Genomic DNA, 19,733 nt, shown 5'->3' with positions numbered 1-19,733 from the left:
GGAAGGCTGATCCTGACCCACATCCTCTCCCCTCATTTACGTCTGGTATCAGTCACTGCCATTGTTCATTGTGATCCCGACTGCGCAACAAGGCCAGCTCTGACCCATCTGATTTATCTCTGTCACAGCTTGAGCTCTGCTCACCAGCAATGATGGAAGGCAACAGCGTCTGAGGGATGCAGGCCTGGCAACACTGAGCACATGGCCTGGGTTTGCCTTGGTATGAAGAAAAGGCAGAGGGAAGCACACGTGTATCAGTTCATGTGGCAGAGACAAATAGTACAAAACAATAGGGATCACTAACCCATTCATTACATGTTAGCTCTGTGATCAGCAAGTAAGCACTAACTATTTAATTAGTCAACTAATTAGTGACAGGCAACATGGAAGGCTTCAGATGTTCCCAGACAAATGCAAAGATAAAAAGCCTAATTAACCAGCAAGCATTATGCTAACTACTGCCAAACAGGCCAGATGTGCAGGATATTGTGCACCCCGGTGCTGCCAGATATGGCAGCGGTAGCTGCTCTCTCAGGAACCCTGTTCAGACCCTGTCCTTTCAGAGCTGATCCTGGGTACCCTGAACTCATCCTGCAGAGAAAGACTCAGATTTACTGTGCTGGACTCTGATTCTACCCTAAGAATAAAGTTGAGGGCTTTGACAAAAGTTACTTTAATCCATCTGTTTTTTAAACACAGTAGTTATTTTAATGCACCCGTATGGAGAGGGAAATGGATTTCACAACAACTTCATATGAAATATTGTGATCTGAGGCACCATTCATTTATGGCTATTTTATGTAGCATGCTATGTATATTCCAGCATCTGCAGAGAGTAAGTCATTGTTTACACCAGGGGTTGGATTAAGGAGGTTTTCAAAATCATGGATTAAGAAGGGTTTTCCCTATAATCAGAACACAATAGCACTTCCCACAGCTATATGCAAAGAGGTGGATAAAAGCCAATTGGTTCCCTGCATTGGAACCAGTGACAAGATACTGCTGGGAGCAAGCTCTGCATTCCTGCAGCCCAACTTCCACCCCGGCAGCTGGGGCACAGGGGCTCACAGGCTGCTCCAGGAACCAGCCCCTGGAACAACCTGGAAACACTGGGGTTTGTAATCCTGTGTTCTTCTGGCTGCCATGCCCATCACTCAAACTAGCAAAGGAAAAAAAAACCAAACAAGAAAACCTCCCACTGTCACACCTGTACCTCCCAAACACGGGCTGGTCACCACGAGGGAGGCCAGGCTCTGCCCTCGGTACTGACTCCACCAGTCACCTGGCTCTCCAATAAAATCCATGTGCACTGCCAAGAAAAGCAGCAGTACAGCTGAAAACATGTCTGCATATGACTACATTCCAAGAAAAAAAAATTAAAAAAAAAAATCAGGAAATACTTATTTGAATGGTGAAACCTGAAAAGTGGTATCACCTGCAGTGCCCCAGCACTGGATGGAGCACACGGAAGCAATTCCCAGGGCTCAGAGCACCCCAGGATTAGGGAAGAAGCTCCCAGCTCCAGGAGTGCTATGCCCTGGGATGTGCTGCCCACAGCACAGTGGGAGCAGGAGCCATCCCAACACAGGGGAGCAGAGCTCACTCTTAGGGTTATTTCTCTGCTTAATAAAAAAATGTATTTCTCCAGTCTCAAAGAAGTTGAAAACACTTGCAAGATCAAGTTCTAATAACTGCCATGTCGGTAAGTGAATTACATTTGTGTGTTTCCATGGTGACTGATAATGTAAAATAATTAAGTATGAAGAATAACAACGAGAAAATAACTTCCTCTTTTTAAGGATTAGGGCTCACAAATTGATTCAATCCAGCTATTTTTAGTGCACGTAACCTTCGCAGGGAATATTAGAAAATTATGAGCAAATTAAACTAAACTGCTTTAAAAGGCCTTCACATTGATCAGAAGGCTATTTGCTGCTGATGTGAAAATTAAAAAGTAATCTTTCCTAAATTTATACCTCTATTAATATAAACTCGGTGCACTCAGTCGCTCTCGGAGCAGCACCCCATGGCTCAGGAGGGAGCTCATCTGTGCAGCACTGCAGACGAGCTCTCTGCTACACACAAGGAGCACGTGTCCTGCAGGAACAGTTGGGATCAAACTCCTGCCTGGAAAGCCTTGGCTGAGACAGTCTGAGGGCAACACCTGCAAAGGCCTGTTCACTACAGACTCAGCTGCTGGCTGACACACCTGGAGCACAAACACTTTGGTTTCCCTCACAGTGTTTGAAAGCACAGCAATAAACAGCACAGGGTGAGTAGTAAGAAAGAGGTTAAAAGCTCTGAAGTACACCTGTAACTGAATTTAGAGTGGAACCGAAGGCCTAAAAGGTGCTAATAACAGGAGGATGAGAGGAAGTGATTTACCCCAAGATAGGATGCTTTACAGGAAAAGTCAGGAACATAATAAAGTGCAAGGAGCAGGAATTTTTTCTCCACTGCCCCAGCAGTACAACATCCATAAAGCACTTCAACTTATTTTTCTCTTGGCATACTGATAATTTCATTTGTGATGTTATCAATGGTTGCTGTAGAAATACAAATTCCTGGCTTAACCAAAAAAAAGGCAGAATTTTTCATTCTCTGCCCCCCCATTAAAGCACCAGACTCCCCCAGTTCCTGTAGCATTTTGTCATAAAAATCATGTTCAGGATTTGAATTTCATATTCATTTCTGCAAGTGTTTCAATACATCTCTAGTATGTGTGAATAAACTGCAGAAAACACTGACTACATCAAAGGAACTGCATTTTCACAGTCTGACTTCCCAATAAGCCCCTGAAACTGCTGTGGAGGAGGTACTGGCACAGGAGGTGCCACAGTGAAACATCAGACAGGGCACCCTGTCCTCACTTTGGGAAGGCTGTGAAACAGCAGACCTCACCCACCAGCTTTCCCTGCCTTAGACAGGGAAAGGTATAAAAACAGCTGCATACTCAAGGCAGACTTCACAGGGAAGAAACAAGCCCCTTCGTATAAAAGGGACACAAACAAGTTCCTTCACACAAAAAGGAACACATTCTTCTCAGTAAAGGAAACAAAATAAAAAACTTACCAAAAAATCAGTGTTTCCAGAAAAGAGATTCCAACATCGGATGCACCAATCACCACAATTCTAGTGTTGATAGACACTTTAGATTCCAGCACCAGCTTTCGATTTGTGAGGTTCAAAGAAAAACTCAACTGTAAAAACATATGGAACATGACACAGAAATGCATTAAAAAAGCAGCCAAAGCCTGCTAAGAAGCATTAAACTCACAGTGATGCGTTACCTCGCATTCACACCAAACTTTTTATGGCCCACTGACATGATTAATACCATGATTTTTCTGTACACAGCACCAGATAAATGATACAGAAATGCTGAAATACATGCATGCTTAATAGGTCACAGAAAATTAGCAGAGCTGAATGATCTGCCTTCTCCTGAGCAAGATACTCTGGAGTCCTCATAGGAGAGGACAAAACACCCCCTATGCTATCACTCACTGCATTTAGCAAACACCTGGAGAACATGCATTTCTATACTGCTGAGGCCATTTTTATGCTTTCCAGAGCAGTTTTCACTCATGCTGGTTTATTTATGGAAATGGTTTTACTCAAATTAACTAGAAACTTATATTTTGAGTGTCTTTGTGCGTTGAATTGAAAACTCCCAAAATTATCCTTCTCTTTTCTTGAAATACAGAGCAGCCACCCAGAAAGCCAGGTTGTCACATGCATCAGCAAGTACCTCAATGCCACCAGGATCAATACTCCAGTCACAAAATCTTACTACAGCATTTGTAATTACTAATCTCAATTTCCATACTAATTAATGCACACCCTGGCTATACAGGCAATAAGACTCCATGTGGGTTTTTTTCTCCATGTGTCTCTAAGTCTCTCTACCTGACAGAGATTCTCAAAATCAATATGCAAGAAAGAGCCAAGAGGTAACATTGCATTGGACAATTTTTTTTCTGCCCTGAACTATATTTAGCTTTTGAATTTCTGATGGAAGGCAGGGAAATACTTCCCATCTCACAGTACAACACACTGCATTTTTCTGATTGCTCTGGGTTGCCTACATTCCCATTTCATAGAATGCATAAGTGCAGAGTCATAAATGCACTGGGAAGGTCAATGCAAAATGGAGCCACTTTTGATGTTTGTCAGACACTTCTCCTATAAATTCCTGCTGTGGCACTTAGGCAGGAAGCAATCCAAGGCTTCTAACAGGTTTTCCTCTACTACAAATAGGAGGCAGAGGGCTAATGATATTAAGCCCTCTGAATTCCTCCTATGAAATTACAGTAGAAATATATTCTCTATATATTAGTTGACAGTAATTCAATAGATGAAGAGTGTTTTATTTTAAAGCTATGGTAATTACATGTGCCTTCTCTAGAAGTACGTGGCACACTGAGATCCCCAAGAGATCTTTTATGCCATGTCTGTGCAGTGGTGGAGCCCCACAGCTGAGGTTTCAGCACAGCCCCAGCACAGAAGGAGGAAAGCTGTCTGGAGAATGACTAGTGCTGCCCTTAAGGGAAGATTATGGACCAATGCCTTGCCAACTGGCATCACTGCATAGCAAGCCACTTAGAATGTGGCAAAACTAAATGTTGCCTTTGGTCAGGCAACATTATTTTTTACTGCCAGATAAATGTTCTTCAGGTTGCAGTTCACCACAGTGCAACGAGGACATCCAGTGGTGAGCCAGATTCATCTCAGGGACTCTACTGCCCTAGGAAAATTCCAGAAGATATCTTCAAAAGTCTACCAGCCCGTGGTGGTTGCTTAGCAGAGGTCAGCTGCAGTGAAGAATGCCTGGGCTTGCCAGGGAGAAGCACAGAACCATCCCAGTGCTCCTGAGCAGAGTTACACCAGACAGCAGCAAGTCCACAGAGAAGCCAAACAGTTCCACCCACAGCCAGTGCTTCTGTACATGGTTAAACACTCCTTACAGCTGGATCTGCCACTAAAAGGATTCTGGTCACAAGTTAGAATATACCTATAACAGTTCCACATTTCAGAAAATGAAAAAGCCTTTCACAGTCCACTGAAAATCGTTGGGAGAGGCTTTAGGAAATGAGAAGAACTGGTGCCAAGTACTACAGGCATTCCCCACTGCTTAAAATAAAACCATGCTCTTTGTAAAATGGTCATGCCCCAACTACATGTGATGTAGCCCTGCCAATGCTGACACATGGAGCTCTCCGGGTCCCACAAACAGGTGTGGAAGACACGGTGCTCCAGCTTCCAATCTTGCCATTCCCATTCCCTGGGTCAGCAGACAGGAGCTCTGACAGGCTGGGCTCTGCTGCACACACAGTGTCACAACTTTGTAGGAAAGCATGGTCTTCTAGGGGAAAAACAATTAGTGATGTTTCTGTTGAAATGTGACTTTTAATAAATTAATAAGTGGTAAAAAAACACAAAGATAAACTACTTGTAACACACCTAATCACCAAAAGTAGGTAGGGATGCCAGCAGCTGACAGGACAAACCCAACAGGCCTTGTGGCAATGCCAAGGTCAAACATCACCTACTGCTGCTCTGTGCTGGTGGCTCATGTTAATGTATTCCAGCAATGAAACACAGAGCAGGAACACAATTTCCCTGGGAAGAGTTGTATCTAATTTACAAAATGGCTTCTGTATCAATGACACAAAGGCAGCGTTTGAGCAGAATATAACCCGTGGTGTTCCTCACACAATGGCCCCAGCACCAGCAGCTGTCATGCTCCAGAAATCACCTTTCCACAGCTAAGTACACTAAACGGCCCCAGGGAGTGAGGAATTAGGTGGATTGGTCCCATAATACCACCTACTTTAACAAAGTGTCAGGACAAATGGCTACATATGTTCCCCGGAGGGGTAATCAGACATCATAACCGATAGGTCAATAGCAAACTAACTTGTTTATTTTGTATCCAATCTATTAAATAAACCAGCAATCATTAACTAATGCACGGCAAAAAGCACTAATTGCCATGGGTAGAAGAGGCCTATGTAGCTCAGACGAGAGAATTGTCTTTGGTTCTCAAAGATATTATTTAGGGTGCCTGGCACTCCTGCCCCCCCCACTGCTCCCACCCTGAGGCAGAGGGACAGTGGAACTGGCAGTGGTGGCCCTTGGGCACCAAACCACAGGGATATTCCTGCACACAGCCAGCCAGTTGCCACCACTCAGGGGCCTTCAAACCATCCCTCATTAAAACACTTCCCAGAGCACTCCACTGACAACCACACCCTGCGACTGCCTGACGGCTCTCACTGATATCTCACAGCACAACGTGTGCCACAGCAGGATCAATTCATGGCATCCAAAACTCACACATCCTTCTGCTCCAAGTAACCAATGCAAAAAAGAGACAAAATACTGCTTAGGTTTCAGCAGACTCGCTTGCATGCATTATTTCCTTTGCCCTTTCCAACCATGCACAGCTTCATGCCCAGCTCTCCTGTGCATTTTGTACATGCCCTGGGAACAGATTCAGGGTACATTTACTCAACAACATTGTGCTGGTGGTACAAACTCACATCCAGAATATTTTGTAGCTCCTTAGTTCTGTTTTTAAAACACTGGACCCTGAGCTATTTGTAGGTTTTCTAAATATATTTATTGTAATTTTTCTACAATAGGTCAGGGTTTATAACAAATATTACCTTTATTCTAACAGAAAAAATGGAAACTGAGCACCCAAAACTGAAAGAACCAAGTTAGACAAAGGATTTCAGCTGTGACAGGAAGAGAGCAGTGCTGTGTTCTGAACTGGGCATTGATAGATGTACCCCAGTAACACATGAGTGGTGTGTCAGACAGCTGGCACACTGTCTGCTGGGACTCCTCATGCAAAGGCTCCATAGCACTGCAGAATTTGCAGAGTCACAAAATCTTTCAGGCTGGAAAACACCCCTTATATCATCAAGTCCAACTGCTAAACTTAGACTTGACTTAATGACACCGTGAGGACTTGTGCCTTGCCCAGCTAAACACACAGAAGAGTTGGCTACAGGTATAGTGTGCTGAAGTGGCCCAAATTCAGGGCTGGCTCATCTGTTATGTACTCAGCATCTTCACAGACCCCTCACTACCACAGGGAGCAACAAGGAACTGTTGGGAGGGGCCCTCCCTGCCCTGTCCTGCAGGATTCTGTGTCTGCCGACAATGCTTTTGTTTTAATTCAGCACTTGTTACTGAGAAACCTGAGTGATAGTTACTGCTGTAGAGGATTGATGTGATTTGAACTGTTACTGTAAAAACCATCAGAAGGAGTGAAAACAATTAGCAAACCTGTTCCTAGAGCAGTGCTGAGCTCAGCAACAGCAACTGGCAAACAAGAAGGTGAGCAAACAGAGCTATTTTAATTTCAAGCTCCATTTGAACCACAAGTTAAAAAAAGAAAAATCAATGTTTACCAAGGAGATATGAACAACTCATTGGAAAATGCATGCTTTTTCAACCTGCATTAGGAATTGTTTTCTAAATACTAGCTACATTCCAAAAAGCCTCATTAGAAATGTCTGCAAACATGTTTTCAAAAGCTGTTTCCAAGCATTTACAGATTGCCACAAACACCAGAAACAGAAGGAAAAGAAAACAGAAAGAGAAACAGTGATGAAGAGCGTAGCCTTAATTATTTTGTTGCCTTTGCCAAAGAATCCTTCTTTGGGAACTGTGGCATAGGCAGGTAACACCTCACCTTTACAGAATATTTTTCATCTACAGACCTCCAAGGCCTTTATAAAATGAAGTCAATATTATTACACCAATCTCATACAAGTAAATGCTGATCTTCAGCTTCTAGAACAGTATCTATACAGGCAATCCTATGTCCATCCCCATGAGTCCCTACACACCCAGGGATTTCCCCTGTAACTCCAGCTAGCAGCAAAGGAGAGCAGAGCACAGGCACAGCTATTTCTTTTCCTTGCAGAACCACTGTTACCATGGTAAAAACTGCTCTTTTTCCCTCTGAGCATCGACATTTGGATCCTCAGCCCAGAGAGGGCTGGACAGTTCCCACCCACAAAAATCTCACGATTGCTTGCTGCCCTGCTTCAAAGGGCAAAGAAATGAACTCTGAATGGTGCCACTGTCAGTGAGCTCTGTTCTCTCCCTTCTGTCCGGGGAAGAGAAGAACAGAGAGGGGACACTGAGCCCACCTGAGAGGCACCTACCCCGACACACACCCTGCTCACCAGCAGCAGAGCTGCAGGGAGAGGGCAGCAGCATCCCTGCCCACTCCACCTTCTGCACACACAGACTCATGGCAACACAGGTGGCAATTCTCAATATACTGGACTATTCAGTGAAAAATTTAAGATATGTATAAAATTAAAATCTTAAAAAAATACAGTGTAGAAAAATCATAATATTTCATACTGAAAATAATGAACACCAGGTAAATAATGGTACAGGCATATGAAGGGAGATTGATTTGAGGGTTACTACAGAGTCCTGTTTGCATGACAGCAGCTGTGGTTCTCCATTTTATAATAGCAAACATTACCTTTCTGTGAAAAAAATATCTGTGCCCTCCTTACAAGCTGGAATTATCAAAGTCAATTTAACAAAATGCTTTGAAAAAGCTTTAAACCAAGTCTGACCTGTTTTTAAGCAGAAATGCCTATTTCAGTTTGCAGCAAATATCATTAACACCTGTACAGCACTGACACCACGCTTTCAAAACAAAGATAGGTCATCTTACTTTTAATTTCACACATGCACATAAGTGGTAAACATTCCTGTTAATGATGCCATCTGGTGCCTCCCATAACAGTGTGATACTCTGCCTTCCAAACAAGATGTAATGGCAGCACCACACAAACCCCACTGACATTTACAGTAAGGAAATTTGTTATCAGCCTCAGTTCAGAATGCCTGTTTGTGTGCCTACTGGTGCTATAAAATCATCACCTTCACCAGCCAAGGGGAAGAACAATAAATAATGGATTTTTATCCATGTACATACCACAAAAGCATTAAAAATTCATTACTCAGGCACAAGAGCATCTTAAGCAACAGTTACTGCTTTAAAAATTAATATTCCTCTCTTGGTTAAGTAAAAACTATCCCCACCAAGCCTTTGTTTGTGATCCCAATATATCCACACACAAATTGTAATGTGTAGGAACTCTGCTGTTTTAACTTTGATACATGAGCCTCGATTTTAAAACACAGGCAATTCTCTTGCTCATCGTCCCTAGGCTCTCTGCTGTATTTATTCTTTTTCATCAATAGGCCTCTACTAAGATAACAAAGAAACCAAACCCTCAAAAACCTTTTATATTTTAGCCACATTCAGTACATTCCAGTGCCTCAACTGCATATATACAGAACTGAAACTGCCAAAATAAACCCCCTTATTGCGACAGCTGTTCTGCCAGGCGAGGACACGCTTGGCTTTAGAGCAGACAGGGAGAGGGTCAGACAGCACTGATTGCTCTCCCTGAGCCCCTGAGTTACTCCAGGCACTGCTATTCCAGAGGGCAGCTGGGGAGAAGGCACCTCCAGCAGCAAGGCTGGCAGTTCCTGTGGCCGTGGGGGCAGAGCAGGGCGGGGAATGGACAGTGCCCAGGGCAGGGAATGGACAGTGCCCAGGGTGGGCACTCTGGATAGGCAGATGCTCACCCCAAAGCAGAGGCTCTGGAGTTGCACAGTGCTCCTGTCTGTCCCTGACCACCTTCCTGACGTGCCTCTTCAGACACATAAGGAGACAGACCCTTGTTCCACTCTCAACAAGAGCTTTGCTTGTTCAGAACAGACTGTTCTGTGGTGCACAGTCGCTCCCCCACGCTTTAAAATCTCCGTACTTTAACTCCCTGTTTTTATTACCTCTGAATTGCAATTGAGCTGAAATTTTCCAGGTGCACACTCTGGACTAGCTGGGATTTGACAGCGAGGTGTTGTTAACTGTCAGTCTATCAGTTCTGAGTCCTTTCTACTCCTCTGCCTGCACAGGTCAGGGTAGTGGCTTGTGCTCGACCTGGACTGAGTTCCATTATTTCAGAAAGCAGCACTAAGGCAGCTGCAGTCAGGTATGTCCCAACTACAGAGACACCAACAAGCAAAGAGCTGGCCTAGACACCACAAAGTAGAAGCCACAGAGAGTGAAGCACCCCAAGAGTTTGTTGGGGGAGACACCAGCATCTAGGGATCAGTTTTCTATAAAATGGATCTATAGGAGCATTTGTATTTTCCTTTTAAAACAAACTGCCCCAAAAGGGAAAAATTTTGTCAAGTCTGAGCATGTTTTAGATTTTTTTCCCTATTTTACCTGATAGTTAATTTCTATTTTTAGAAAAGATGGTAAACATATTCTGTTTTATTAAAGTCCTGCAACTTTATAACAGACATAAAAAGCTCCCAGGATAGAGAATGAGTCAGGATGATTCTTACACTCATAACTCATTTGAGCACATACACTACAATGAAACAAGTTCTAAAATGAATCTAAAAGCAATGACGCACTGTTCAACAACATCCTATAAACATTTTCTCTCATTTTATTGTTTTAATTAATATTTTAAATTCTCTCAGGCCATCTATTCGTAGCACTTGCCATAAGCATGAGCATGGAATCACACAAGCACACAAATATCTGCACACTGCACTGAGAACTGCTGGGTTCACAGTGCCCTGTATTCCAGTTCCTTCCTGAGCCTCACACTAACATCCACCATTGCTTCTGGGGTTAAGCTGCAATTTTTCCCAGACAAACAGAAGTCCCTGCTGTGCAGATACTCTCGCTGAGAGATGGACATCTATCCTGTCCCCCAACAATACCCAACTCCTGAACAGGTTTCCAGGGGACAGGCTCAGAGCACTCCAAGCTGGGCTGAGCACCCAACTCCAGCTCCTGCACTCACCACTTCTTGTTCTGATATATAAACATTTCCTGTAGTGCCCTTGGAATACCACTCAAAATGTATGAAATTAACTGAGAAAGGGTTGGTATTTTTCATTGGGTTTGGGAGGGTTTTTTTCCAAAATAAATTTATACTACACTTCACGGGCTTCTGCAACTGTTCCATCTTTTTATGAGCTAGAGCAGAACAACCAATTCTAAACTGTGCAATAAAACCTGACGGACTGAATGCAGCCATGAAATAAAAATATAAAAAACCCGATAGCATGAATAATAATGAAAGGGCAAAAACAAGGAAATAATTCAACAGATGTGTGACATTTTTGTTCTTCATTGTGGATCAGTTATTCTTGTTAATTATATCACCTATTCTTCCCTTAACATTGATAATTACATGAAGCAGATGGAGAACAGAATGCTCCCAGATGGTGAGAAAGCAAACAAGTTTACAAATTGTTTATTTATGAAGAAATCATTAAAAATTATTTAATTATCTATAGTTTTCTACTCCATCAATAATGACATGCACTGTAAAGGCCAGCAGCACTTTATAAGGTATTCACAATTCTGTTGTAACCAACTGGTTTTTAATGTAACATGACTGAAATGACTGACAGATGTGCAAACCACAATAATAATCTAATCTGTTTTAACACTGGGGGAATTAAGAGCTTGAATCTTTGGATCTTCTGCCAATTGGCGCCTCAGCACTGGTTGCTGATTCAGAATACAAAAATCAGAGATTTCCTTTTGCTTTGGAACAGCTGTATGAAGTGTTTGATCTCATGAGCAGGCAGGAGCTGCATCAGGTCTGTGCCCTGAACCCCAGAGTGTGGCAAATGAAATTCTGAGCTAAGATGTGGCACCTCTGCTACACCTGCTGCTCAGCAGGTATCCCCAAGTCCAGGCACTTCCAGGACCGGATGCAAATTCCATGGTCAGCATCTGTGCCATTCCAGAGGACTGCAGTGGGAGACAGCAAGTGTAATGCACACTCACTGAGATCTGAGCCACTGGTGGCCCACAGAGACCCACACACAGATCAGGAGCTGTGCTCGGACACCACATGGCTGAGCTGCTCAGCCACAAGCTGTTACTGGGGAAAAACACATTTTGCAGCTAGAACAGGAGAGCAAGAGCTCAAAAATGGCTGGAACAAGAGGAAGGCAGCTGAAAAAGCAGTAGATGAGAGGCAGATGTTGATGGCTCAATATCAAGGGGCATCTTGTGGGTATCAAAGCAAGAATATCACTACAATTATCTCCATTACAAGCAACAGATACTCAAGCAATCAATTAGGGCAGGCAGTCAATGAAAATTTTACATTTCTGAACTGCCTTGTATTTACAGTCTTTATCTTGTAGTTCACATGACAAAGGCTGCCACCACTGCAGAGCTCTCCAAAGCAGCAATTACAGCAATAACCTGTCCTCCAGCTCTCAGGAGCAAAACGGGCCCTGGTTCACATCTGGAAGAGGTGCTTTCAAATAGGAGAGGGCAAAGCCCCCTCAGCTCAAACCAGCTTGATGAGCTGGCATAGGTGTGTGATAAAGAAATGAGGAACAGCTTCCACTGTCAGGAATCTCTGCTTGCCCAGATCTCAACATCCTACAAGATCCTGCCCCAACCTTGTTTAAAACCACCAAAACAAAGATGATAGGAGAAAGTGTATCCTTACTGCTATGCAGGTGCTGGCTACAGACATATTCCCACCAATTCCTACTCCAGACTTTCACCTTTCTTCCTCTCTATAAGTTTCCCTTGAAACATTGCTTTCCCATGTCCCTTTTCCCTCACTTGCTAGCCTGTTAGCATGCTCTACAACCAAAACACATTTGACCTAGTCTCAACACTTTTTAAGGTGACAATTCTCAGCCTTTCCAATCTGCAGAGCTGTCCCATTTATCTCCTCGGTGGGACACGTTGCTCTTTGTCACACAGACTGCACCTTGCTGTTTACAGAGGGCCTTTTGAATCATTACAAAAAGGTAGAGAGATGGTAACTTCATGCCTATTGAAATCTGGTTATACTAATTTACAAAATACACCTGGGTTTATTTGTAACTTCACTGCAGGATTTGGCAGGGCAGTGTAAGGTTATTGATGAGGATCAATCTTCCTTGACAAGGCTCTGAGCAGGGAGGGCAGGTGCCTTATGCCTGGCTGCTCCTGAGCTACAAAGCAGCTCCTTCCTGCTGTGAGCACCCCTGGGCTGGGGCAGGCTACTCCTTATGCTACAGAGCTTCCCAACGCAGGGTGGCCAAAGGTCACTTCACTCACTCAACACCAGAGTCAATTGAACTTCATGTGGTTTCAGATTCTCGGTATTTCAGAAAAGTCAGCAGCAGCAGATGAGCTTTATCCTCAAGTTACCACCCAGCACTCAGCCCCAGATGTCCATTCTGATACAGCAGTCTGTCAGAAATCCATAATTCATGCTGGGGCAGATGCGTGGATACTTACACAGTGACAGCCTTTAGGGGGGGATTTTTGTCAGAAAAGGTTTTAATGAAAATCTCACATTATTAAATAGAAATTCAACTTCTGAGATTTTAAACAATTATGTCACTACCTACAACTCACAGAAAACCTCAGGAAGAACCTGGGAACAGAGAAGACAACATATTTGCAAATCTTTCAAACACAGGAAGTCTGAGATTTTCCAGCTTCAACAAAAACGCTAAGATGAGCTCTTTTAGCAAGAGAGCAACAGCTCACTTTAAAGCTAAAATAAAAAGTAGTTTGAAGAAAAGCATCAGACAGTTTATTTTGCAGAAAAGAGAAAGGCAGGGATGTGCATGTGGAGGGAAGACTGTTCAAAGCCAAACTCAACAGCCTCAGCCATCTTTTGGATTTTGCTTTGCCAACTGCTGCCTAATTAAGTTTTGGGTGCCAAAACCTACTCACTAACTGAGAAAAGGACAGCACTAAAAATATTATATGGGAACCCATCTCAGCCAACTGGAAGTTAGTACAGACATAAAGCTCCCTAATTATGTTTCTCCATGAAATTACAGCTACCTACAGAGAGTATCTATCACTAATGGTGCTTTTCCTAACATTTTAGCTTCATTGGTTACTCTTTTGAGGAATCATCTACACATCAAATTTTAGTTAATTAAAAATGTAAGAGAATCAGGTGTAAGTGATTTAACAGATGAAACTTTAAGACACTTTTCATTTAGAACCTCCAGACTGCACCAGTTCTACAGAAATAAGAATTTTTGGTAAAAAAAATCAATCTTTTCCTTTGCTGTTAAATCAACTTGGTGTTTTGAAGTGTTCTTTGAGGGTTGGTCTCGTGCATGGAAGAAACCTGACTTCAGCACTGAAAAATGAAAGTTGAGTTAAGCAATTTCTACAGACAGAGTCAGAAGCATGGCACTGTCTTTCTTCCATTTGCTGAGCACAACCCCAAAGTAAACTTAGCAGGAAGAAGGGCTAAACAGCAAGGCAGAGCATGTCCCACGTGCTGGGAGTCTGTACCCTCATGACAAGGTGCCCTGCCCAGTGGCTGCAGAGTGCCAGGTGTGCCAGCCCAGCCCAGCAGCAGAGCAGGCACTGGGAGGACTGGGAGGGTCCGGCCACCCCTGTAATTAAGGAGCAGCCCATCACCACTGGGCCGGTAATGCCAGCCCATCTGCCAAGCCCTGCACGAGCTGGCACCGTGCCCCCTGCCTGCTGCTGCTGCTGTCACCCACCTGATCCTTGGAGAGCTGCTCCGAGGGAGCGTTCGTGCCAAGCTCTTGCAGAGGATAGACAATCTGTCGTCTGGGCCGCACGGGAGCCATGTAATGAAGGGCAGATGTCAGGGAATGGGCACAGGGGCTCTGGAGCTGAAAGACAGCGATCCATATTTCAGCAGAGAGGATGTCAGAACAGGGCAGCACAGATGTCTGCGGCATGGCTCTGCAAGCACACGGTTCTTAGCTCTGTTGGCTAAATCTGAGACAAAAATCAGCAAATAAACAAACATACTCAGAGCAGAGGAATGAATTGCAGATAATTCCTGACACTAATGAAGATAATTATGAGAGTAATTACATTACTATCTCTGTGGGAATGACAGATAAACAAGTGGTTTGGTTTATGGGATTTTTCAGCACAAGTATTTTCCCCAGGAGGATATTTTTCTCCATAGTGATCATGAATCAGCTTGATTTGACCTCATTAAGCCATGTTATCTTCTCACTACTAACCTTTGCCTGCTTGGCAAAGAACAGTGATGAATTTATATAGAAATTCTATACTGACTGAAATGTCTAGTTCATCCAAGTGATAAATGTTAATAAACCAGCAGAAATTTGAAGTGAACAAAACCCTAATGCTCATGTGAGCAGCCTGGATCATTAGAAATAGCTGGATCTGTCTATTACAGCATGGCTAGCTCTGGCATAATTTGCAACATGAAAGGGAAAAAGAAATAAGAGAATTACAAGAAATACAGAATGAACACTAATGCAAACTAAGTTACACTCAAGTGCCACTCAATCCACAAATATTAAAAAAACTTGATGTTACTATGTTGAAAACTGAGTAAAACATCCCATTTACCACTTATTAGAGCAATGACAAGCTAAAGTAATTTAGAGGAACTCTAGCCAGGAAACAGGCCAAACTGCAATCATTAGTAAGGCTTCACTTTTTTCATCCATCCACTGCCATTGAACTGCATTTCTGTAAGTACCTCCTCAGAACCTCAGAACCTAATGCTACATGGGGACATAGGTTCCACAAGGGAACACTTAACACAACTCCAGAGGTGCACAGGAAAACACATCCTTCTGCAAACATACCCAGGTCTAACCTGGCAAAATTCCCACATGAGAACTGGTGGTGATTTCAAACCCACCCAAGTCCCCAAGGACAGAATCCATCTCAGTTACCATCTAAAGCCCAGGTGCTGGGTGCAGCCAGGCAGAGCCCCTGAGCTGCAGGGGCAGTTCTGTCTGTCCTGAGACAGGCAGGGCTGACCGGGGGATGAACTGCCCTGGGGACACACCCTGTGTTTGCAGCAGTGCTGGCAGGGGCCCTGCTGAGCAGCCTGGGCCAGATGGGAACTCTAGATGGCTACACAGGCTTGCAAGTTCTACCTTGTGTTCCCTTCTGTGAGACCAATGACACAGCACATGTGAGTATTTCTGAAAGAATCTTTGGGTTTGCTTCCACGTATTACATCCTCCTCAGAAATGGATTTTCTTTGTTAGGAGAGATCCAGTTCTTATGGCTCTCCTGTGACACTTGCAGAAACACAAGTCCCATTTTCAAAGCCAGTGAGGTACCCAAGTCCCACTGACTTTCGGTGAGTCTAAAGTACCTAAATCACTTTTGAAGAGTTTTTAAGCCACCAGTATGTGTTTTAGATTATCCTTTGCAGTTACTCAGGGTACATTATCCTCATGCTAGGCAAGGACACTTCCAATCTCTGTTCCCCACATGCTTGCTCAAGACACTGGTGAGTCTGGACTCACATGTCACAGACCAGCCCCACTATGTGACAGCTGTGCCCACAAGGGAAGATTATGTCAGGCAAGAAGAACAAAGTAGTTTGCTGCAGGTTGTCACAAAAACTCCTGTTTGCAGTCATTCACAGAAGCAAAGAAAAAAATAAAGTGAGCAAAGGCAGCAATATTTAATACAAGAAACAAATTATTTTCTCCTTACCTTGCCTTCCACATACTGTGGATAAACAGGATAGTAAAGAGCAGATTTGTGTCCCAAACGAAGAATCTCCTTTAGAAAGTGTTTTGTATAGCGATGAAATACAGGATTTAAGACAAAGTGGCAAAGATGTCCATGTTCTTCTTGCTGGTGGCAATTAAAATGAATAAAATCTTCAATGTTGTAATGTGATCGAACATACTCAATATCCTGGAAAGTGAAAAAGTTGGAAATCAGCAGTGATCAGCAGCTACCTTGACAGGATTTTAGCAAGGGCCAGTGAGTCACTTCCTATCAATTAAGGAACATTTGAACACTGACATCAAATGCCTTTGTTCTCAGTTAAATTTCATTGTATCAAAACCTGTTCTTGCAGCTTGTCTGCCCTCATTTGTAAGGGATGCAGACCTGACCCCTTCCCACCAGCATCTGACACAGATTTTGCTGAGTTCAAGAGAGAGAAGCCCAGACTGCCCTCTCACCCCATTCCAGCTGAAAAAGGGAACTCTAGAGGGAGCTGTGTAAGAAATACCCTCCAACAAGTCTTCCCTGTTGAACTGATAAGCTGATTTTTGCAAGTTTATACACTCAATTAATATATCCTCTTATCTCAATGCTCTCGATTACATTAAGAGTTATTTTGGAAAATGACTGACTACTCTATTTTGAAAACTGAGCATTAGAGCTGCTGAACAATCCAAAATCACCTTTTCAATCCTAGCAGAATGCCACACAGGTAAGCCTTAGAGAATGTTTATTTTTCAATAATAATGTGCAACGTGCTTTTTTGTACTCCATTAGAACATAAGCTGTCCTTTGTTTTATAGTGTGTGATTCACAATCATTCAATCTATCGTTGGAAAAAAAAGTTATAGAAGTAAATTTAGAACTACTGCTTTTTACAGCACGTGTGCCTTATTGACTTGGAAATGAGGGGGGAAATTAGTGATTAAACATATTTAGAGGCAGAATGGCTTTGCACTAGAGCACCAAAAAAGTGCAGGAGGCAAACTTCCACAACACATCAGCAACTTCTTGCAAATAACAGGATGATTTTTATATCTGTGTGCCAGTCATGTGAGAGAAGGGGAGCAATACATTGTACATAGTCAGGAAAGAGAGGGAGTTTCTAGAAGCAGTATTTTTACAGACACTGTTAGGCACACATGACAGCAAGCACAAAACTCAGCCTTTAGTGTGAGGGCCAAGTGACAGTGCTCATGGAACACAAAGAGAATTTACCATTTCATCCCTAATGACACAAACACCGACAATTTGATCCAGAACTTCTGCTACAAAAGCCTGTACTGGCATCCCATCCTGCAAGGCAAAAGCAACAGGTACACATGTGATCTCAGCAGAAGCCTTTGAACAGTAGCAGTCACAGCTAAAACCACCCTCTCCCAGTGTACCTCCAGGCACCACCCCAGTTAAAGCAGTGTGCTCCCCACAAGGGGCACTGTTTGAGCACAGTGTATGGCTGGACTCTGGACACACAGACCTTTCCCACACTGAAGTTTCAGTCTGGATCTACCCACTACAGGAGTGCTACAAACTCAGCCACTACAGTCTGGGTTTGGTCCTGATCTTAGGAAAGAACTGTACCCATGTTTGCAATAAATACTCACAGGATCCCTGCGAGCCTGAGTGAATATCTTGGAGTCATTCCATATCCTTTCACTCGAGCTAAGGGTTTCAACAAGTGTTTTGACACCAAGTAGGTCATTGGTTGTTGCCTTTCTTACATTAAATGACCTAAAAAAGAGAATTAAGGTTCACTATGACAAAGTAAAGACAATTACCAGGTTTAAGACAACATGCCCTCTACAAGAACCTCCCACATCTTGCAGAGGTTGAAACTGCTTGCTAAATGTTCCAAATGCAGACATTAACTTATTGCATGGTAAGAGAAGATATCACAGAGCATCTGCTTGAGACAGCTCCAGAATCCTGCTTTATCTGCTATTAAACACTCAGTTTTTGTGCACCTTCAGCCCTATCCTCACATGGCAAATGATGACCTATAACCACAGGTATCACCTGCCTTCATGTGAGTAAGAGTCAGCAGAAAAGGGAGGCAGAGAACCTTAAAGTGAATGTGGAATCTGTAACTACTGCTGCACATGGGGAAAGGAGAACGACAAGGTAAGTAAAAGAGAAAAGGGAAGAGAAAGATAGAACAGCCAGCTGTCATCCTTGGAAATGGTACAAGGCAGGAACCTGAATTTCCCCAAGAACAAATTACTAACATTTGTGTTCGGCCCTGGTTCTCCAAACAGTAGCACAAGGATAAATCTTCATGACTGGAATGCCCCTGAGAAGCACAGAGTGCCAATTAGTGGTCACCCACCAGTGACACAGTGTCAGAATTCCTATGCAATGCATGCATGTCAGCCACAGACAGCAATGGCCTGGCACTTAGCTCCTTTATACACTGGGAGGAAACATCTTCCCACCCACTAGTGAGCAGCAAAATTCCCTTCACAGTGGCAGTCCACAGCAGCTGAGCAACTCTCCCATTGTCTGTTAAAGGCAGTGACCCTTCCTGGCTACACAGAGTTTGTGTAATAAACACTTGTAGAGTGCTGTTCAAGGGACTGAACTACAGCTTCACTTCCAAAACTTAAGTTCTTTCACCAACAGTTAAAAACTTGAAATTCACGCAGTATAATTTTCATTGCTGTTCTTTTTGCCTTCAATTAAAAGCAGATGTGCTATTCTTCAGCCTCAGTCCCACTCACATGGAGATGGATCCTCTGGAATGGGTTTAATGAACAGCACTGGTACTTCAAAAAACCCAAACCTACCAAGTATCTGGTATGTTCTGGGAAGTTTCACAGCTCAATCCATTGACCATTTCTGAGTGCTCAAAAACATACATTTTACTAAATTGCAAACTAATCCTGAACTAAACAAGCATCAGCTTAGCTTCCCCAGTTTCTAACACATGTCCCCCATTAACTGCAAGCCCAAACAAGTGAGGAGGATGATGGCCAGCAGGACCAGCACCACAGTTCACGCTGCAGCCCCTGAGCAGGCCCCTCCCCAGCCCAGCCCACAAGCTTTGCTCCACACCCATGCCCAGGGAAGGCAGTTGTGCCAATAAGGAACTACATCTTTAATGTGACAAAAACATGCAAAAAGGTGAAACCCTTCTTTTCTTCTTTTTAAACAAACACTGCTCCACTGTGAGCAC

At 43.4% G+C, this 19,733-nt stretch overlaps 1 protein-coding gene across 4 annotated transcripts in view; it reads right to left on the bottom strand.

The window, feature by feature from the left end:
• The window catches only part of CFAP61 (cilia and flagella associated protein 61), a 93,430-nt gene that overhangs the window by 46,920 nt on the left and 26,777 nt on the right, over positions 1–19,733 (bottom strand). For all 4 annotated transcript variants that reach the window (XM_027704156.1, XM_027704157.1, XM_027704154.1 and 1 more), the window contains 5 exons: positions 18,166–18,292; positions 17,780–17,857; positions 16,541–16,747; positions 14,578–14,712; positions 3,073–3,200 (listed from right to left, as the gene is read on the bottom strand). In XM_027704156.1, coding sequence (XP_027559957.1) covers positions 3,073–3,200; positions 14,578–14,712; positions 16,541–16,747; positions 17,780–17,857; positions 18,166–18,292 — 675 coding nt within the window. The remainder of the gene's footprint in view (positions 1–3,072; positions 3,201–14,577; positions 14,713–16,540; positions 16,748–17,779; positions 17,858–18,165; positions 18,293–19,733) is intronic.

This window comes from Neopelma chrysocephalum, unplaced genomic scaffold, assembly GCF_003984885.1.
Source record: "Neopelma chrysocephalum unplaced genomic scaffold, ASM398488v2 Primary Assembly neopelma1_257, whole genome shotgun sequence".
Lineage (NCBI taxonomy): Eukaryota > Metazoa > Chordata > Aves > Passeriformes > Pipridae > Neopelma > Neopelma chrysocephalum.
Note: the sequence above shows the minus strand (reverse complement) of the source record. Positions and strands in the feature narration are given on the sequence as shown.